The 20308-nt window shown below is 39.7% G+C and overlaps 1 protein-coding gene across 5 annotated transcripts in view; it reads right to left on the bottom strand.

Moving 5' to 3' along the window:
* The window catches only part of THSD7B (thrombospondin type 1 domain containing 7B), a 282914-nt gene that overhangs the window by 84316 nt on the left and 178290 nt on the right, over positions 1 to 20308 (bottom strand). For all 5 annotated transcript variants that reach the window (XM_072342394.1, XM_072342396.1, XM_072342397.1 and 2 more), the window contains exons 14-15: positions 6852 to 7046; positions 2981 to 3244 (exon numbers count right to left, since the gene is read on the bottom strand). In XM_072342394.1, the coding sequence (XP_072198495.1) occupies positions 2981 to 3244; positions 6852 to 7046 (459 nt within the window). The remainder of the gene's footprint in view (positions 1 to 2980; positions 3245 to 6851; positions 7047 to 20308) is intronic.

Raw genomic sequence — 20308 nt, forward strand, 5'->3', positions numbered from 1 at the left:
GAGATTTGTATTTTTAAGGGCCTCAGACCCTGAACCTCTCTGACGAGTGATTAATCTCTACATTAGGCTCAAATCCATTGTTATGTTCACATATCTGTGATACATTCACTTAGTAAGGCACGTTGATGTAGGTGAACTAAATCCTATGGAAGTTTAACAGCCAGGTTTCAGTCATGGAAGATGAAAATCATCGCCGCAAGAAGGCAAAAGCCTGAAGTCTGCTCTCTAAAAAAGCTACAAACTGACCACTTTTGTTTTCCTATACCTTGTTCTCATGGTATTATCAAGTCTGGGACAAACTCAAATCTGCTTCTAAGGCAAAGTTTGTAACCTTAGATGTGTCCTTCTATATGTTGTAAAAATTCTACAAAGAGACCCAGCAAAAAAAAGGTAGGTTTTACAAATTCTCTCTTTTGTTCAAAGGAGAACAAGAAGGAGCTTCATCCTGGCAAAGAGAAGTCAGAAGAGCACAAAGAAAGAGAAGAGGAACAGTGTTTACCTGCAAATCTCCTGAAGCAAGAGCAACAAGGTATCACAATGACTGGCATTCAAAAATAAAGCCATGGCTTAATTAGATATAAATGTAGTCACCGAGAAAATGTCACCAGGTTCCCTGATTCTAATTGTGAACAAGACAGACTAAGCTGCTCAGAAAAACCTGTCATGAATAATTTCTCAGGGCTTAGCAATTCTGCGTACTTCTGCAATTTGCCCTTCTCTATTATGGTTGAATAACATCCTGCTAATCATTAATTGGATAATGATTTGTTTCTATCACTAATTCAACAATATGTTCAGAAGTGCATTTTGAAAGCTCCCAGCTCTTGAGACCATAAATATTGGTCTTATTTCCACTTAACTGCTCTGGTTGGAAGGCAGGCCCCCAATGACAGAAACAGGGAGACTGAAGTCAGAAACATCCACATGCTCCGGAGAGGGACGCAGTGCTGCCTTGCAGAGAATGGAAGGTGTTCAGCACTGGGTAGCAAGTGGGAATGGGTACAGGATCCAACTAAGGAACAGTTTTGAGAGATCACTGCTTTGGTCTGATCAAGAATCCCAAAGGCTTGGCGTCTTACTGGACTTCTCCCATACCGTGGTGACATGGGAGTGCTTTTTATCATGGTGAAACCATTATGACTGCCTTCATAAAATGAAATTCTCGGTTTTTGGAGAGCCAGGTTATACAGCCTGAATATTACACAGGGGTCTGGCTGGAGGTGAATGCTTCACCTCTAAGGGAACTTTTATGGGGTATCCAACAAGGTGGAAACATTTCACACCTCATTTATCTCACAGTTCCAAACCTTGGGGACTGAAGAGCAACCTGTAGATAGACCATAGTGCGTATGGGAGGTCTCTGTTATCCAGTACTGACCACCCCTGTAGCCTCTGACATGGATCCTGTGCAAGGGCCACATTGCAATCATTTCTGCTCAGATAAAAAGCTGAAGACAAGAAAGCCAACAATGATCTGCTTAAGCGACTACTCCCTAAGAAAAGCCTGACCATTAAAAATACCACATAAATATCACTGACAGGCTTCAAGGTTATTCAGAGAAGCCCCAATGCATAGACAAGCTCCTCTTTTTAATGGTGATAAAAGCCTCGAGGTTTTCAAAAGACCAAGACACTACGGTCAAATCCACCTTTCAAAGCTCAGCAGCTCCCATTTTGCGGAAGAAAAGGTAACTTTGTGGGGGTAAGGTATAGCATTCCTCCTTCATGGGCCACAGAGGCATAATCAATTGGTACAACAGCACATTGTTGAAACACAAACCACGGAAAGCTGCTTTATGAATCCGTGCAGCCAGCTGGAACAGCCATAAACAGCTGTGAGAGGAATTTGCTCCAGAACTGAATCACTTCATCAGGACATGTTTTTATTTTCCTTTTATCACATGCAGCTCAGGCTGCTGATCCTTGTCCTGAAGACCCTCCACAGAGCAGCCTCTCCATTCCCACGTACTCAGGAACATTAATGGCCCCTCTTGTACTTATTAATCTCCTCCTGAGATTTCGTTTCCCCTTCTCCCATTACAGAGCTCACTAAGTCTTCCAACTCACTGTACTACACTGTGTGGCATCCTAAGCTTTTTGGAAGGACGTCAGAGAGCATTAGTGTTTTGGGGGCAGCACGGGTAAAGAATTTGCTCCTAAGATAATGCCTTTGCCTGTAAATCAATTTAGAGTAATGATTTCAATGGACTGCAAATTATGGCAATGGGGAGAAAAAACCCTGGTGTAGTGACATCTGCTTGTTTCAGCTCTGTTACTGCCCTACCTCCAAGGCATGCATTTGATATAGATTTATACGTACAGACAAACTGCTTCTAGGACAGAAGCACAGCCTAGAATCCCAGCAAGCAGTGAAATTCGAATATATGCTGTATACCATTTGGAGCTCAAGGCTGGTGCAAAATTACAAGGACAAGGCCATTGACTGCTGAAGTCGTGTAATGAGCAGCACAACAAGGACATCACAGACCTGCGGCAATTATATAAGACTGTATCAAGAAAATCCCACATTGAAAACAACTCCAAGAATTACCAGCTTTAGTGCAAAGGAATAAAGGTTTAAAGCTGAAGAAGGCATTTTGAAAGAAAATGATGATTGAAATACAGCTTCTCCCTCTAATCTCTAATCTAGTTTAGAATTTTATGGAATTAATACAAACAGTAGAAATCCATGTCTATTCCTCTAGCATTCCATTAGTGTAGCCAACTTTAGCCCTCTTCTGTTTCACTTCAATTGTAGGAATGTCATCAGACTCTTAGATGGCAGAAAACCTTGGTACCAAGAAGGACGAGAAGAAGTTAGAAGAACTATGTCACAGCAACAGCATGAAAACTGTCCTAATCCAGCAAGCACACTGTTACATTCATGTGCCAGGCTCCAAAAAAGCACTGAGTGGATCGCTGAGCTCAGCATCAGGTCCATTTACATACATCGTGCACGTTTTCATTTTAATCTCCTTACCTGAGCTGCTACAGTGAGATGGTTCCACCAGTCTGCCGGCCTTATCGTAACAGGCAATAGCTCGCAGCCGCACACCCTCTCCACACTCCTTGGTGTCTCCATGGGATTGCACTCCTGCCTGCAGCTCTAACTTCCCTCCTCCGATAATGCAGTCTGACCAGTTTCCATGGGGTTGGGAGGTAAACACCTCACAGGGGCACAGCTCTGTTTCAACCTGAGGATAAACTTCTGTGTTCTGGCATTTGTCTCGCTTTCTGCTTCTCCCTGTTCCAACCAGAGAAATCTGTTCGTTAGCTTAACATCTGCTACTTTTGATAACGACATGTCATATTATTTATACTTGCAGGAATTCAACACATTAGAACCAAGACAATCTGAATGTTAATATCCAGGAACATTTCCTAGGTGTCTGTTCGCTGCTGCCAGTGCTTTGGAGTGCAAGGACCATGTATTTATCTCCAGGGGCAACCGGAGAACTCAGAAACGCTGTTTTGATGGATAGGGCAAGGAGCAAAATGCAAAGCCTTGTTGTACTAACAGTCTGCTCAGAAAACGCTTTGTAATTTAATATAATATCACTTTTCTCTAATTATCTGATGCAAATAAATTGATTGTTTTGTCTCTATTTGCTTGCAATCAATGGTTGCCAGGACAACCTAGAAAGGACTCCACATTAGCCACAACTTCTTCTTTGAGGCTACTTTAGAAATTAGTTAAAGATGCACTCTGCACACAAACTGTACTTTGAAGAAAACAGAAAAGATAATCCTCAGTAAATTATCAGGGCTGGAAAGCATTTCAATGGTTACAATTGGTTTAATCTCTTCTTTTGCTCTGTTCCTTCAACAGGCTTTAAAAGAAGGCTATTTACAAATCTTTCTCCTTCAGCAACTTTAGGAAAGCAGAAGCATTTAAATGAACCTGCAGAGCAGCTCTTTACAACTGCACTCTGCAGACCCTGCTCCTGGAGGACTTCTAGACATGAGAAGAGGTCCCCGGAAGGAGATAATGCAAAGGAGAGAATCCATGCTCCCCAAATCCCTACAATTGCTCAAGCGGAAAAAAGGTCTGTGCACAGCCTCTGAAAGGTAAAATCAATGCCTTTCTTGGCATGGGTTAGGCAGTGTGAAGTGAAGTAATCTTTACACTGTCTGAGCTCAGGAATGTCTTTGTATTTGGCATCCAAGCAGAAGGGGAGATTCATCTTCACTAACAACTGCATCTGTATCACATCCTCAAACACCCCTTGGGGATCCTGTATACTCTAAAAATACTTCTACAAAAAGTTTTTAAAGCTTTGATCTGAAAAGAAATGCCTTCTCTTTGCAATTGCAGACAAGTATGATACTAAAAACAAACAATAAGCTGTATAGCCAACAGCCCCCTTGCTAGTCCAACAGTCATTTCAACAGGAGCACAAGTTGGCCTTAACAAAACCTGTTTGTGTACAAACATGTATCTCTGCAAAGAGAAGAGCCCTTCAGAATCACGTCCTTCAAACCTCAGCTCTCTAAGAAGTGTATGTCCATAGGCTGGGGGAAGGTAAATCTTGCAAGCACAAAAGGAAAATAAGCCCAAAGACACCAAAGAATGCCAAATCCAAATATTATATACATTCAATATTGCATTCAGTATTACCAGGCTGCATGTACTATATGTAAATATTAAATGACATTAAAAGGATATATTTTTAATTAAAATGTGATGCATCTGTAACGTACTGAATATTCAACTATTTATTAACTGAAGACTGGCTTAAAAGCTGCATTTTCATTATAACAACTTTGAATTTTGATGTTTTTAATAAGCCTCTTAAGTAATGACTAATTTTGTGTTTAGAGTCTATGATTACTTACAAAGTAAAATGGATAATACTGAAAACTGAGGGGGAGGCAGGAAAATACTTAGCAAACAATTAGCAGATTCCCACTAAATGACATCATTAATGAACTCTCATAATTAACTCGAAGCATTCATTTGAATACAGACGTACACAGCGTTGAGCAAGGAGGTGCAACTCATACATTCTTGCAGAAAAGGTGAAAAAGAAGTGGAGAAAATACTCTTCAACCCCATGAAGCACTCCCCAAATAGCACTTCTCTTGGATCTTTGGATAGAGCTCATACTGATGAGATTTCAATCTCCAGCTATATGATGAAACCTGTACCAGTTATCACCAAGTTTTATGTAGAGACAAGACAACCCTACGCCAACAAACCTCCTTAGATTTGCAGCTTCCTAAAAGTGATTTATGATTTGACCCTTCCCTTTGTGGAATCTACGGCTTTGTGCTGCCCACACCCACCCAGGACACCCTGCTGCCCCTCACCGTCAGCTTATCAGGGTGCCTTTGTAGGCAGTGGGCTGAGGTCAAGAGCTCCTTCCAAATGGGAAGAAGCAAAGCTAGCAAGGTCATATGGCAGACCCAGACGAACTTCCCTCAGAAACCCAGTATGGGTGAGGAGACAAGCCATCAAAGCTTGGCTATCAGAAACCACTTTTGGTCCACTTGCATGAACAGATGTAAGTCTGACACAGAACAGAATGGGAAAGAACGTAGGGCCATACTGTTTTGCATTTTGCAGGCATGTTCACAATGACATTTCAGATTTAAATCCACCTGCAGGTAAATATTCACCTTTTTCCTATGGCACAATGTTTTCTATAAGATCACACAGATATGAATCTGATAGGGATGGAGGATTGCTACTACTTTAAACATATGGGCATCAACGTGGGTAAAATTTTAGAATATGCTCCCAGACAGAAACAACATTTTATAATAACAATTTTTATGTAGAAGCAAAATCTTTACAGTGAGCCATGCTCACTAATGGCAGCTTGATGCCATTGTCTATGTACTGTGATTGCTACTTACTAAAACCTTGGTTCATTTCAGCAGTAACAAACAGAATAACAAAATAACCACGGTACAAGTGCTTCCAGAAGAAAGAAACAGTGGTAGCCACCACATTTTGCTGCCACTCTCTTCAGAGACATTATCACAGCAGATATTCTCACGACTACTTTAGTTTTCCACTTCATAGTAGCATTCTTTGAAGCTTCACTTCTAGTAGTGGAGCTCACCTCCAGAAATGGAGAGCACTAAAACCACGTGCACCACAGCTCTCAGGCACAGAACAGCAATATGACAAGTTCTGAATGTTCAGGGTAACAACAGCAAATTTACTGCAAACCTGGAAACAGTATAATTCATTTTGAATTGATTTACTGTATGTGTGGGGGGGAGACAAATCCTAACAAAGCAAGTTGTTCCCAACTATTAACATCCTAGAGTTACCAAGCTTGGTCAGCATTCAAATAACATAATCACATACCACTACAGCAGGTATGGAAGAATGTTCCATTAAGTGGTTTGAAACAGAGTTTTTTTTTTTTTAAGGAATATATATAAATGATCAAAGATGTTTGAACAATACCGCTCTTTCTTCACCCATGGTATTAATTTGCACTGCTGAACTACTGGATAATGCTATGTACAAAAGTCCCAGTTTTAAACTTCATCCTGATTTCAACAGTCTAAAACTGAAAAATATATTTATTTTTCTTTGCATATGCACGTATGCTTCATGCTTCCCAGATTAATAGGTCAAATAAACTCATACAAGGCATAGTCACTATTCAGTTTATGTGTAAAAACAGGCTCTCACCACCGAGGTTTTCCTTTGCAATATCCTCATCCCAAAGGGCACGTGCGTAAAGAAGGCAATGATCAGAATCAGACTGAAAAACAATCAGGAATTGCCTATTCTCTTCGGGATTTTCTGAAACTCCAGCATCAGTTCACCAGCATCTATGAAACATCACTCAAAAATATCACCCTTAGATAAATATTAGAAAAGATTTTACCTGTGAGTGATCGCCTCCTAGTTCTTGTTGCTTCACAGTCAAAGGAGCACGCTGTAAATTTAGACCAAGGGGTAAACGTGCAGTCATCTTTGCAGGGAATGAGACAGTCTTGCACAAGAGGTGGCATAGGTCCAGCCCATTTCATGCATTCAGAGACGTCAGCAGATTCGTTGTTCTCTGTCAGACATGTAACAGCTGAAGAGAAAAGGGACAGAAAACTTTATACTGTTCTGTGTGTTTTATTACAGTGTATTTAGTCTCTGCTTGGGCTCCGTGCAAAACTCACTCTTCTGGCTTAATAGTATAAAGCTGATTTATTTTTAGGTCATTATTCATGGATAACTCAGACACGTACTAAGAGCTTTGCAAAACCATAAAGACACATTCTTGTTCAAGCAGTCTGTTGCCTAAATGACGATATAAATCCAATATTTTCAGAGGCAGTCATTGTAAGCACTGGGGCAACAGTTCAACTAATGACACACTGTATGACCAAATAAGAAAAGATATAATACTGCAGCTCTGTGCCATAAAGCCCATTTGGTTGAGGTCAGGATTCCCAAGCCACAATGCACACATCCCCCACGGAACCAAAACTTCTTTAAGTGTGAAAAAACAAAAGAAGTGAAATAAAGCTTCTGTTTCCACAATTGTAATCTTCTCTGTATTTTGGATAAAGAGAACAAGAGTCTGAGCAGCAGATGCTGCTTACAAAGCTCAGTGCTTCTTGCAGCAAGATGTAATTACCCTCTAGACTGTGCACCCTAAACAGTGTGTCTCCTCTTGGGCTCCCTCTCTCTGGCCATATAAGATTTTCTGTTTCTTTTGAATAGATGGAGATGTTTAGGAGAAAAACCAAAACCTATGCATCCCCTTCCTTGGTAGCCCTGTGATAGGATAGGGAAGCAGCCTGCCGTTATGGCACAAGAGCATTTCCTATAAGAGCACCACTGAATGGATGCATCAACATGAAAACTGAACAAACCTAAAAAGCAGTTACTATCTGGGCGTCAGGTGAAGACAGTGTCCCTCAGCTGAGTTCCACCCAATTGCAGTGCCTTTAGCAAGGGCAGAGGGAAAATACCTGCACACTTACACAGCCTTACCTCTGCACATAGCACTGCCAAGGCTGGTTCCCTGCCCAAAGTTTTATCTCTAAGATTGGGCCATGGCAACTGGAAATAGCAGGCACAGTGCTGGGGTGAGGCTGAGGTCCTGAATTTGGACTTGGATGACATCATGGTTTGACTCTCAGTCAAAGGGGGTTTACAAAGAGCACAGCCCAGGACTGACATGCATTGATTTTCCCCAGATTCTGTTTTAAGCCAATTCCCTTTTCCTTCAACACCCTTGCCTCTTTTGGAGCTAGCCTGTAGCAATTTTTAAGGTGGGTAATGGAACTGAATAGCCATACGACAAATGTATTAATGTAAAAGTCTGAGTCGCAGGAAGCCTACAATAAAACTTTCTAAAGTTTCAGTGAATTAATAATAAGTAATTATAATAAATAAAAATAGCCTGCACATCATGGAGCCTTTCATTTCATTAATAATAATTAATTCTCAGAAAATCTCCAAGATTATAGGCTATTTATATCCCACACCGTGGGTTAACCAAGGCAAAGAAAGGTCGTGACTTGATTAAAGTAATGAAGTCAGGGACAGAGTTAGGAATTAAATTTGGCCCCAAGAGTTTAGTCATGCCGGGCTCTCTGACTTCAGGCAAGTCCACACGTTGCACCATAAAGCTATAGAAGATGAAATGATTTAATCCAGATATTATTATTTAACTTCAACAACCTGTGTTAGTACTTTATGGAGATTACTAAATAATTCAGATTTTTGAGGTTGAATCTATTTTTTCTTGTTGCTGGCACTTCATGTAACTAGGAGTGCATGAAGAAAAAGGGAAAAATAACTCATTGTTTCCTTACAGATTAAAGATTTACCAAGGTGTAACTCTGCAATGAATTCACACAGATTCTGTTTTTAACAATGGTGCTGCATGGGAGTGAGGGGTAAGACAGCAACCACCTGCAAATAAAAAGTAATTTATTAAAATGTAATAAGATTTCTAAGGAAAAAAAAAAAAATAATCAGCATTTTAAAGAGCATGCACAAGGCAAGCAATTGTGAAAAGTCTCTTTAGACTCGAGTGACAGTAAATCAGCATATTAATAACCACCTCTAAACTGCTGATCCTAGCCGTTCACTTTCAATCCTTTTGACCTTTGCCATCTCTGCACACTAGAAGGCAGCAACTCGGAGACGTTCTCTTTCTCAATTACGAAAGCAGAAGGACAGAGGTCGACGCACTGTATGGGAAAGTGGTGTAATTGCCCTCTCTAGAAAGGTTAAAGAAGTAATAGACTCTGCTGCCCGAGGTCTTTGTAGCCTCATTACCTTCAGCAAGGACACTAAAGATTCAGCAACACAGAATCACAAAGTGTATGCAATGCTCCTCAGCACTGCTGCAGCAGCTACAAGTGAGCAATATCCTGTGCTGCAGGCCCTGTCCAGCAATATTTGCAATAGCATAATAAACTATCCTGTTGCAATGTTTACTACTATCTGACAGAAGACCACAATTCATTCCCGACATTTATTAATGGCAACACAAGCAATGAGACTTTTAAATACCAGTGTTAAAACAGATGCTCCATGCTGCAATGAGTTATTATCTAATGGCCTGATCTGCACAAATACCCTTAATTTTAAGCATACACATAAGTCACTGAGTTTTCACAGGCTATTTAGATGCAAAAAGTAATGGATACGTATGGTCAGGGCAAATATTTGACGGAGATTATGGAGCATAAAGAAATTAGCATCAATAGTAAACATAGGTAGAGGAAAGAAAACAACAAGTAATTTGGATTGTGCTGTAACGCTTGCATGCAGTAGTAATTTTGAAGCAATATGATAGAGATATTAGCAAGCACATTTCAGGGGGATGACATCACACCTAACAAAAACTTGCCAGACAAATTTAAAAAGAAAACGTAGGCTTTAAAGAGACCCTGAAGACTCTCTGAAATCAACGAAGGTAATCACGTTTTTGACACAAGAAGCAGCAAGGAAAAAAGCACGGAGACAAGAAGGAGTTGAAAAGTAAAAAGTGTAATGTTTTGTCTGTGAAGTGACATCTTGAAACGTACCGTGGAGAATCGTGAGTGAGGAGGAAAGAAATGAGGCTGATATCACTGACAACAACAATGTGAAACAAAAGCAAGTGGGAAATGAAGGCAGGGAGGCTTCAAAGCTAGAGCAAGAAATTTAAATTAGTGTTCAGACAGCAAAGATTTAAAAGACTGAGGAAAGGTGAAGCGACTTGGTCAGAATGGCATCAACAACCTTCCTGGGGAGGTCAGAGGAGGAACATGGGGATTTTAGGAACAGCAGAGGAGGAGGATCTCCTGTGAGGTGATCAGGGACAGGCGAGTGATTGTAAATTCAGAATGACTTCTCCATTTTAATTATTTTTATAAGTGCATATCCTGGTAACTCCATCAGGCCATTTCCGACAGAACAAAAAGCCCTTGGTATCACCAAGGAGAGAAAGCAGCAGCTGAAAAGCAAGGAATCCAAAAAGCTACTTCTGAAGCCCAAAATATTACTTAAAGACCAAATGTTCAGCCAGCTTTCCACTCTCCTGGAGTCTTGTACCTGTCAGTGCCAAAAGGGAATGCTATGCTGGCGGGAACACAGAAGCACATACTGAGTGGCTAATGAGTTGGCTGGCCAGGGCAGGCACTCCTTGTATCTGCACAAAACAAAATTCCAGCATGAGCCCTCATTTGTATGTGCCCTCACACAGCATGGACCCACATTTCCTCAGATGGGCCTAAGCAAGATGATACACTTCAGTCAAGTTAGGGAATCCATTTCCACTCAGTCTGCAAACATCTTCAACGATGATGTCAATGCCTGACTTCTCCAGTTCGGTCTGAATTATCTCCAAGATTCAGAGTTGAAAATGACTGATCAATATGGCATGTCAGTCTTTAGAAACAGTAGGATATCTACCATACTCATATACTACGTCTGAGACAGGCAGCACAGACTGCTAAAATAAATGAATAAAACAAATGGTTCAGAAGTACAAGGTAGGAAGCAGTGTTACTGCTGGATCCATACTGGTGGTTTGCTCAGGAAATATTCACCTCCTATTTGCCTGCTGCAAACTCGTTCCTCAGTTCAGTCAGCTCTTTGAAGACAAAAATATTTTCAAGTACAGACACTTCTGGAAACAAAATGAGACAAATTTCTGTTTAATGGACCTTCAGAAAAGTTAATAAAATTACTCATCCTCAATGGTTTCAAACTACTGATTGGTTTGGCTCGTGTATGTCCTCTTTACATAAGAAATACTTCCTCATAATCCTCGGGTCCGTCACGATGGTTTTAAATAAACTCATACCACAAAGCAATTTCTGCTCTGTCAACATCTCCATTTTTTTTAAGTGGGATACTACTGAAGGGCAAATACAGCCCATTTTCAGCAATATGCTTTGAGAAAACAAGGATCACATAGTAATTGTAAGTCCCTCCTAGACACAATGTGTGATTGCCACCTCGCTGCAGCATTTAAAATGGGCACAAACATGAACTGAAACAGCTACTAACAGGACGCTGCCAGATAAAGGGTTTCGAATCATGGTTTCCGTGAAGAGAAATGCAAGATTTCCCTTTGAAGTCCTGCTATTTCTTATTAGTGCCACTAAACACCACCAAACTGGAATTAAACACTTGGGGCTAGGCTCCAATGTGACAATTTAATGCAGCTCTGTTGATATAAATATCCAACAATAGCTGGCACCAAAAAAGTACATCTTCTCCCTAACAACAAAAACTAGATCATGAATTAAATGAAAGGTAACCAGGTTCCAAATGCTAAGAGAAAATATATTTTTATAAAGAAGTAACCAGAAAGATAGGGTTTGGATAGAGGAAACCATTCCCACCCTGCCCGGGGCCCAGTGCTGCAGGGCATCCCCATGGCCCAGCCATATTGCCTGTAGGCGGCACAGTGCAGAGGCAGCACAGGCCTGTTCCCAGGGCAGAGTGTAGAACTGTTTAATGAACATTTAAGACGTCAGCAAATCTAAGTGATTAATACTAGCAATGAAAACAGCAACAGATGCAACTGCTTTGCTTCAAGGCATAAGTCAGCTGCTACCTGAATGGTGTTGGGAGGAAGTTCCCCCTTCTATCAGTACAGGGTCCTGCAGGGATATGGAACTAGGATTGCTAACGAGACATTCAGTATGACAGTCCTAGTCTTCTTGTTCTGTATTTACACCCACAAGAGTGCACTTGTGTGCCATCATCTTAGCATAAGGCATAAAGAAGCATATGGAAGCCATATACTTTAACTACACTTATCTTAAATTAAAAGTAAATAGCAGACACTAATCTATAAACTTGAACACTGTGAAATCAAATGTTTGCATGCTGACAAATTGCAGAGATGCCAACTATATCTTTAGAAGACATTATGTCACTACCAAAGAAGCCCATGAGCATCCAAACAGGGGAACTCAACTCCTCTCCCTGTGCTCACGCCTGACTTACAGCTCCAGAGACAGTCCTAACAAAAAGAGAGCACTGGGATAGAAATACTATAGGCACAACATTGCAAGAACATAAATATAGTTCCCCCTTAAGTAAAAATCCAATTACGGATACTCTTGGCAATCATATTCATTTACAAAGTTATAATCAATTCTCCTTTAAAAACGCATTACAACAGTTTTAAAAGAGTAAAAACTGAAGAGTGAGAATAACAACTATCAGGCACTACAATTATATTGTACCACGGCACTTCAATTTGGAGTATCTAAATTGGTGGTGACAAAACTCTGGAATTAAACGCCATTAGAACATCTGAAAACAATGACTGATAATTCCAGCAAGGTACAGTCAGGTCGAACACCAAAAGCAAAGCTCTGCAGCAGTGTAATTCAGATAGCTGGACTTAATACAGGAAGATGTCTGATGAGGCTAGACAAGAGAGGCCTAGCCCCGAGGGGAACAGAGACAATTGTGTAATAATCTTCTTTGGCTTCAAATTCTAAGAATCTGTGAAAAAATCAAAGACAGAATGTAAAGTCAAAGGAATTACTTCAGTATGGCTGTTTATCTTTTCACTGTTCAGAAAAATTCTCATTACCCCTCAACACAGCAGTAACCCAGTAACTAGTTCACTTACTTCTCACGCCGTAAGTGAAAAAAGGGGTTTAGAGATAATATCTACAAACAAACACTTCAAGAATTCAGACTTTCTGGTTCTAGCCATCATCTCATAAACCATTACAATCTCATTTGTTTTCTATATTGATGCTCCTTCATACTTAGAATCAGTTCTTCCAAAATCCCGCGTGGAACATTTATGTACAAGTATGTGTAACAGACCAAAATAACAATCCCCAATTACAGGAGACCATAAGCAGTGCTGTATGCATAACAGAAGAGAGAATACAAGGCTCTGCTGCAGCTCAGATTGAAGACGAAGGCTTTGATTCTGTACTGACATAAGCACTTGCTGAACTTCAACACTGCAACACTACTCAGATCGAGCAGCACTCCTTGAAATAAGGCAAAGCATGGACTTACAGAAGGAAACTGCAATATAACACCTTAAATTCAGTCAGAAAAAATAAGACCAAGTGATGCTGGGAAAGATATCACAGGCAAAAATCAAGAAAAAACAACCAGGGCAGTGTTGGAGAAACCAGTTATTCAGCAGAGAAAGTGGCTCTGAGATCACCAGCTTCCCATTTTGTAATTATTAATGATATTGACAGTGGTGCTTAAAGGGCTAACAAATGCCACCAAATACACAGAGCTCTGAGTAAACACAGACCACAAGCAACCTGCACTATAAACAAAGGAGAGGCCTGAGATGAGGCTGGGAAGCAATAAAGATGGTAAATAGCAACTGAAAAGTTAAAGATAAGCAACTGAAAAGATTTGCATAAATAGGGAGTTAGGGAAGAATTGGGAAGAAAAGTCTCTAATGGAGCAATTTTGAAGTGTAGAAGAGACTGTAACAGGAAAAAGGAGGAGCTGGGCTAAAAGAGGAGAAGGAAAAAAAACATATGAAACTGAAAGTTCTCCTCATGCTTAAGATTGTAGCCATTCTTTGGCTGGTTTCTCTCTGCAGCCTTCCCACAAGAAGACACGTATGTTGTCACAAGACAGGTTAGTGTAGGCCAGGAACCCCAGAAGAAAGGGCAGCACATCTATTTGCAGCTTCCCAGGGCTCAGCCTGAAGGGAGGTTTGTCTGAAAGTGATTAGATACATTTGAGGCTGCACATTACAACCAGTAAACCCAGTGCAGGCTGATTTCTGCAACTTAATGCCCAAAACAGGACTCACTTGCATTCCATTTTAAAGTAACTTCCTAGAGTACATTTTCCCTTCAGTATTTATGGATGAGGTTATTGATCATTTGGTGGTGAATATATGATTTGAAACACTGCGAGAATTGAGCTGTACATGTCAATTGTGCTAAGGTATGTGACTTGATGTTCCAATTCTTTCTTGTCTTTGAGCCAAGCCTGCTCACTGTTTAAGGAGAAATAGGAGAGGAATACATTGCAATAAGGCTCACCCTTGCTCTCACCCACACACTGGATGTGGAACAGGAGACTGATATATTAATGCCTGGCATCATTTTCATTTTAATACAAGTGCTTTCTTATTGTAGTGGTTCACACACTGTCTGGCTGGGAAGACAAAATAATATGATTTTTAATGCTTCAAATTTACTCTGGCCAGTGAATAACTGCAATCTGGGTGCTTCTACATTCCGCAATCAGTCTAAGGAATCTTTCACAATTTTCCTTTTTTTCCTGACTTTATTACAGGTTTTGAATCGCTTTTACTTTCATTTTCTATTAAAAAGAAAAATCAATGGAAGTGCATTAGATGATTAATGATAGAAATTATCCTCCTGCTCCTTTCAGAGAACATAACAAAACACAAAAATATGCTTCCTTTTCTGCTCCTTCTGTTGCCCACAATTACTAAAAGCACTGGAGTTCAATTTATTTGTGGCACCAATCATCAAGTTATATTTAAGATGAATTATTTTTTTCACGTCCTGAAAATAAAACTAATATACCCTGTTATATATACATACATTGAGAACACAGTAAATACAGAAAATCAAATATGCCAAATAACAGAGAGAGAGAAAATGGAAAACAAACATCTGTACAGTATTCCTTGTATCTCCAATCAGAAAAGCACTTTGAAAGCACTGACTTTCTTTTGGGTGCTCTGCCTCAGCTCCGTTCTCTCTGGTCAGTGCTGTTATAGTGAGAGGTGGAGAAATGCAGCCTGTTTTGTCCAGCCAGGCCCAGATTTAGCAGGAACACGTGGGTATCTTTTATGAGAGCAATGCAGAGCTCTGTAACACCACAACCAGTTCACTTTGCAAACCCATTCTGGTTTGAAATTATCCATGACTGCACTGCCTGCATAATGCTGTGTATACAAATGCACCTCAGTAAAGACAGTCAGATTTGGACCAGTTTAAAATCAGACCAGAATACGGCCTCTTCAATGCCTTTTTCTTTAATTAGCCATGCTTTTCCAGAATTCAGGTAGCTATGGCATTTTGCATCACACGGAACTGTCATCTTTATCCAAGTTCAAAACTTCAATTCAGAAAGGACTAACATGGAAACTTGGAAACCTCCTCATTACTTTCTGTATTCCACTCATGGAAATTGACGTTAAATCTCCCTGAAGTACAACTGCATATTGCACAAAAAGTCCTGCATAAAACTTTCCACTTCAATTATTGTGTTTCTACAGTAAAAAAGAGATAAGGCTGTTGAATGCTTTGAGTTCTGAAGTCTGGCTACTCACCTGCAGCCTAAAACTGACACACAGTGAAGTCTACTTTGACCAAAGTTAATAAAAAGGCATGCTCTTTACACAAGATCTAAATCCACCATCTTTCAGCTGTCTTACAATACTGTCTGCCGTGACTGCCAAAATAATGTACTTGAGATTGGAGGATCATTGCAGTGTTAGGGTAAGGGTACAAGAGGCGTAGGGAAATTATGAAAAGGTTCCCATTCAGAACAGTAAGAAATCAAATGTTGTGGACCTTTCAGTAGATTTGCAAGGTAGGAAATATACGTGTAGAGATTAGAATCCCAGTAAGAGCAGTCACACTGATGAGTGGGAGTGCTACGCACATATACATAATGTATCAATTATACATCCAGAAGAGCTCTTCATACCTCCTTCCTAAACATTCTTAGTATGTGGGGGGAAAAAAAAATGTTTCACAGAAACCCTGCCTTAGGGCAGCCTTGCTTTCTTTAGAGAGGGGGAAAAAAAAGAATCACCAGAAGAGACTAACAGTCCAAGATGATGAAGGATATATTTATATATAATGCATATGAGACTCTGATTTCCATATGTGTAAGAGCCAGTATTTCCCCTGGGTCACATTAGGCAATTTTTTTTTAATGTGTTCCAATCCGTTTGCCTTTTAACGGAAGATGAGTGCAATTATTTTTATCATTCTCATGTTTGCTGTTGTAGTTTGCTGTCTCAGTGGCAATACGTTCCGTTTTACACTTCTTTTGAAGCTAGCAGATCTAAAGAGAAGATTTGCTTTCCCCTTCTACTCTCCTTAAAACAAGGCAGAAGATCACAGAGAAGATGCAAAGGGAGATATCCTACAGCACGTTATGTTTTTCTTATCGTGATCTGCTCCTTCCTTGAAGACACAAAAAAGGAAACATTTCTTATTTACCTGCTGCTACTTCTCTTCAATTTGTAGCACCCTGTTCCAATGGCACGGGGATTATGAAGCAGTGGCAAAACTCACATTTCTTTCAGTATGAAGAGATCCCATTACACTTTCAATATCTGTGAATGAAGCTTTTGTTTGCAAGTATTTGTTTCTAAAGCAATTACAGAATCAAAATAGTGACTGATTACTGCAGCATACATACAACAAACACAATGGGAACAAAAAGTTCTCCATTTCTGACTTCTTTACCATCGGCTCAGATCATATAATTATAAATAAATGGAACCACAATTTGTTGGTTTATTTAACTGAAAAACAATCAAATGCAATAAAAACAAATTAGCACAACAGAAAGTAAATTGCATCAGAAACTAGCAATACTTTCCACCCTGCTGGGAGATTATTAGTATTTTCAGATATTCTTCATCTGCCTCATTCTAGCTAACCTTGGGGTACAGCTGGCTGTGATACCATGATATGTTTTCTATATTAGAGTCTTTCCAGTAAAAGCTATTTTAATCTTGGCAATATTAAATCACCAGCTTGATTTTCGTCTTGCTCCCTATCCACCTGTGAAGTTTTGTTCATCTTTGCTGGAGCTCAGAGCAGTTTCCCCCACAAAATTGCTCTCCCTTGATGCAAAAGCTTTCTGCCAAGTGCCATTACAACGAGATCAGACGCATCACACTTCAAGTGAGAACACTTCAAGCAGGGGAAGGTTGTCTTCGCAAAGCAATGCAGAGCGTTTTATGTTTATTTTCTCTGACTTCTTAAAAATATATATATTTTAAAATCAGGACACTGACTCAAAGCTGAGGCTCAAAGCTCAGCAAAACAAAGCACAGAGGAACATCCAACCCTTGCATCCTCCTGTGCCACTCTGCTACCAACCCCAGAAACCAGGGAGAAAGAACAAAAGTTATCTCCAATTACACCCAGCACCCCCATTTCTCTTAAAAGCAAGGGAATGCAATCAGAGGTACTTCTAAAATTTCCCCAAGTGGTAATTACCTCTTCCATTTTAAAAGAAGTTATTCTAAAAGTCAACGAAAAACCAACTCAAATGATTCATTTCACATTTCCTTTACAGAAGAGATATTTGAAATTTGTAAAAGTGCTTTTCAAAGTAACAGTAAATAGCTGCTTGTTAATTTCATCCAATGCAAAAAGGAAAGGAAACTTTCCGTATGAATATATTTGGGAAACCAACCAACTTTTCCTGTTGCTCTAATGGAAGTGTAAATACTTACAGCACATCAAAAATTCACAGTAAATTGTTTCTCTGCACAAGTTTGACATGAAAGACAAATAAATTAAGATTTGAATGGCGACAGAAAACTGAAAGATTCTTTATATTTCATCCATATTTTGCCTTTTCTAGATTCTTTATTGCTTCAGACCATCGTCTCAAATTCTCTTTAAACCTTTGTCTTGTCCTGCTCGAAGACCCATGCTCCAGGGTTATGTCTTATCAGTTAATTAACTTTTTAGAATGGAAAAAGCAAAAATTACTCTAAAGTTTTGCTCACATATATCAGAGCCAATGTCAACCAATGCAGATCCTGTGTACCTAATCCAAGATACTTACAATGAAATTGCATCTTCCATTCGTAGCTTGAGGCAAAAGAAGGTCTTGCAAAGAGGTGTGTGAAGTGATGGAGTCTACTAAAGCAAAAACATTGCTACAGAGATTAAATATCAGTCTAACTACTAAACCTTATGCCACGAAGGTCTGGTATTACGTTATTAAATACCAATGTTTCATCCTCAGTTTTCACATACTCAAAACAAAGCAAAATTCGTTCACATCTATCAATTTATTTTTAAACAAGAGCTAAAACCAAGGTTAATACTACTATTCAGCCGATCAAGGCAACACTAGCAGGAAAGCATGGGGGAGTGCATGGAATATGTCAGATCCCTCACTATAAAATAATCAGCAGCTTAGCAACAAAATACTAGAAGCAATGAAAACATAACATTCATTTAGGTCTTATAAGGCCATGGGGAACAAGGAATTAAAGAGAAATAAATTAAGTTTAAAAATTCTAATCACCAAATAAGGAGAAGGAGGATCCTCAGAAACAACTGTGATATTTACCTTTATGGTTCTTCTTCCCCCAGCGTCAGATCTCACTGATGTGCATAAAAATATGATTTGGGTAAAAGGGAACTGAACAGAGGCAGTGTTTGAAAACAGCTTTGCCCACAGTTCAAAATGGCAATGGAACACACAGTAGCATAAAGGATGAGACAGAGAAAGTGGAACAAAGAACGTGAGCAGAAATTGGAGCTGGAGGGCTGCCTGGCAGGCTGGGACAGCCACATCCCCTCACCCTGAGCTCTCCTCCCCCACCAGGCTCTTGGGTTCCCAGTTTGTTTCACAAGAGCCGTGCAATCAGTGCCACTAAAACTGGCATCTGCCCAGGGACAGCCCCAAGCAGAGAAAGGCAGTGGCAGAGATGGAAAGAAGCTGGGAGGTGTGTGCTGGGGCAGCTCCCAATGGGGAAACTCCTTGGGAAATGCATCCCTGGAAAGGAATCGCACTAAAGGGATGAAGGTCAAATATGCATTTTATTCTATATTTCATCCTTGAAAAATAGGATAGCGGTGCTTTTTAGTAATAAAATAGAGGATAAAAAAATCTATACACATCAGCCAAGTGTGTTACCAGTCAGTCCTGTTAAAGAGGTCAATAAAAAGTAATGTATCCTGTATGTGAAAGACTACAAAAAGGGCTTCAACTGCTGAGCATGCTAATCTCGTCAGGTAACAAGCCATCAGAACTTTAAACCATGTGAAGAATTAAGGCAGAAAACACCAACCATATTAAAACTGAGACTCCTCCAGGAGCAAATGGTCTTTCACTCAGCAATGCAGAATTACTAAGAAAGACGTAATCACTTGCATTAGAAATAACTTTCAAAATTTGGAATGTCATTTTTAGGAAGCATGGAATGATTCTTTCCATCGGATGAAAAGTAAAATACGAAGTTTTGTTCAAAAGTATGAAAGAAATGACTACGTTTTTCAATGTCACCAAGTCAAATCATTAGCTGAAGCTGAAGTTACTGGAATAATTACAAGGTTATAAAGACTGTAATTTTTGGCAACACTTAGTAAAGTAATTAAAATCTCATATAAAGACTTTTGATTTCTTAGCAAGACATCTGACAATATCAAATCGAAATCAGTTCACAGATTGAAATGGATTTATGGGAAAATCCTCTCACTGCATTGCATTGTACATTAGCTGCAGGTTGTATATTCCAGCTTTCTTCAATCAATTTCCACAACAGTCCCTTTCATGACATTTGCTCCATAAAAATTAAAATCCAGGGAAAAAAACTCAGATTTCTTATTAAAATACACCCCTCTTCTCCCTTTCCCAGCCACCTTCAAGGAACATACTTGACAGAACACACGGGGCATCACTGCTAAATTTCAGCAAACCCAAAGACAGCTTCCTTAACTCTGCTCGTTTAAGTAGACCTCACTCTTCTTCATATATACATACATAAAATCCATTCTTTGTAGGTTTTTTTTTATGTATCTATAAGCATACATGTGTGTGGGTACATACACGCATCTTTGGGTTATAATTTACTGCCCGAAATTTGTATGTTTATTTTTTAAGTCCAGAGTTAACTCTATGTAGGTTATTAATGAGAAACTT

This window comes from Excalfactoria chinensis, chromosome 7 (genome assembly GCF_039878825.1).
Source record: "Excalfactoria chinensis isolate bCotChi1 chromosome 7, bCotChi1.hap2, whole genome shotgun sequence".
In the NCBI taxonomy this organism is placed as follows: domain Eukaryota; kingdom Metazoa; phylum Chordata; class Aves; order Galliformes; family Phasianidae; genus Excalfactoria; species Excalfactoria chinensis.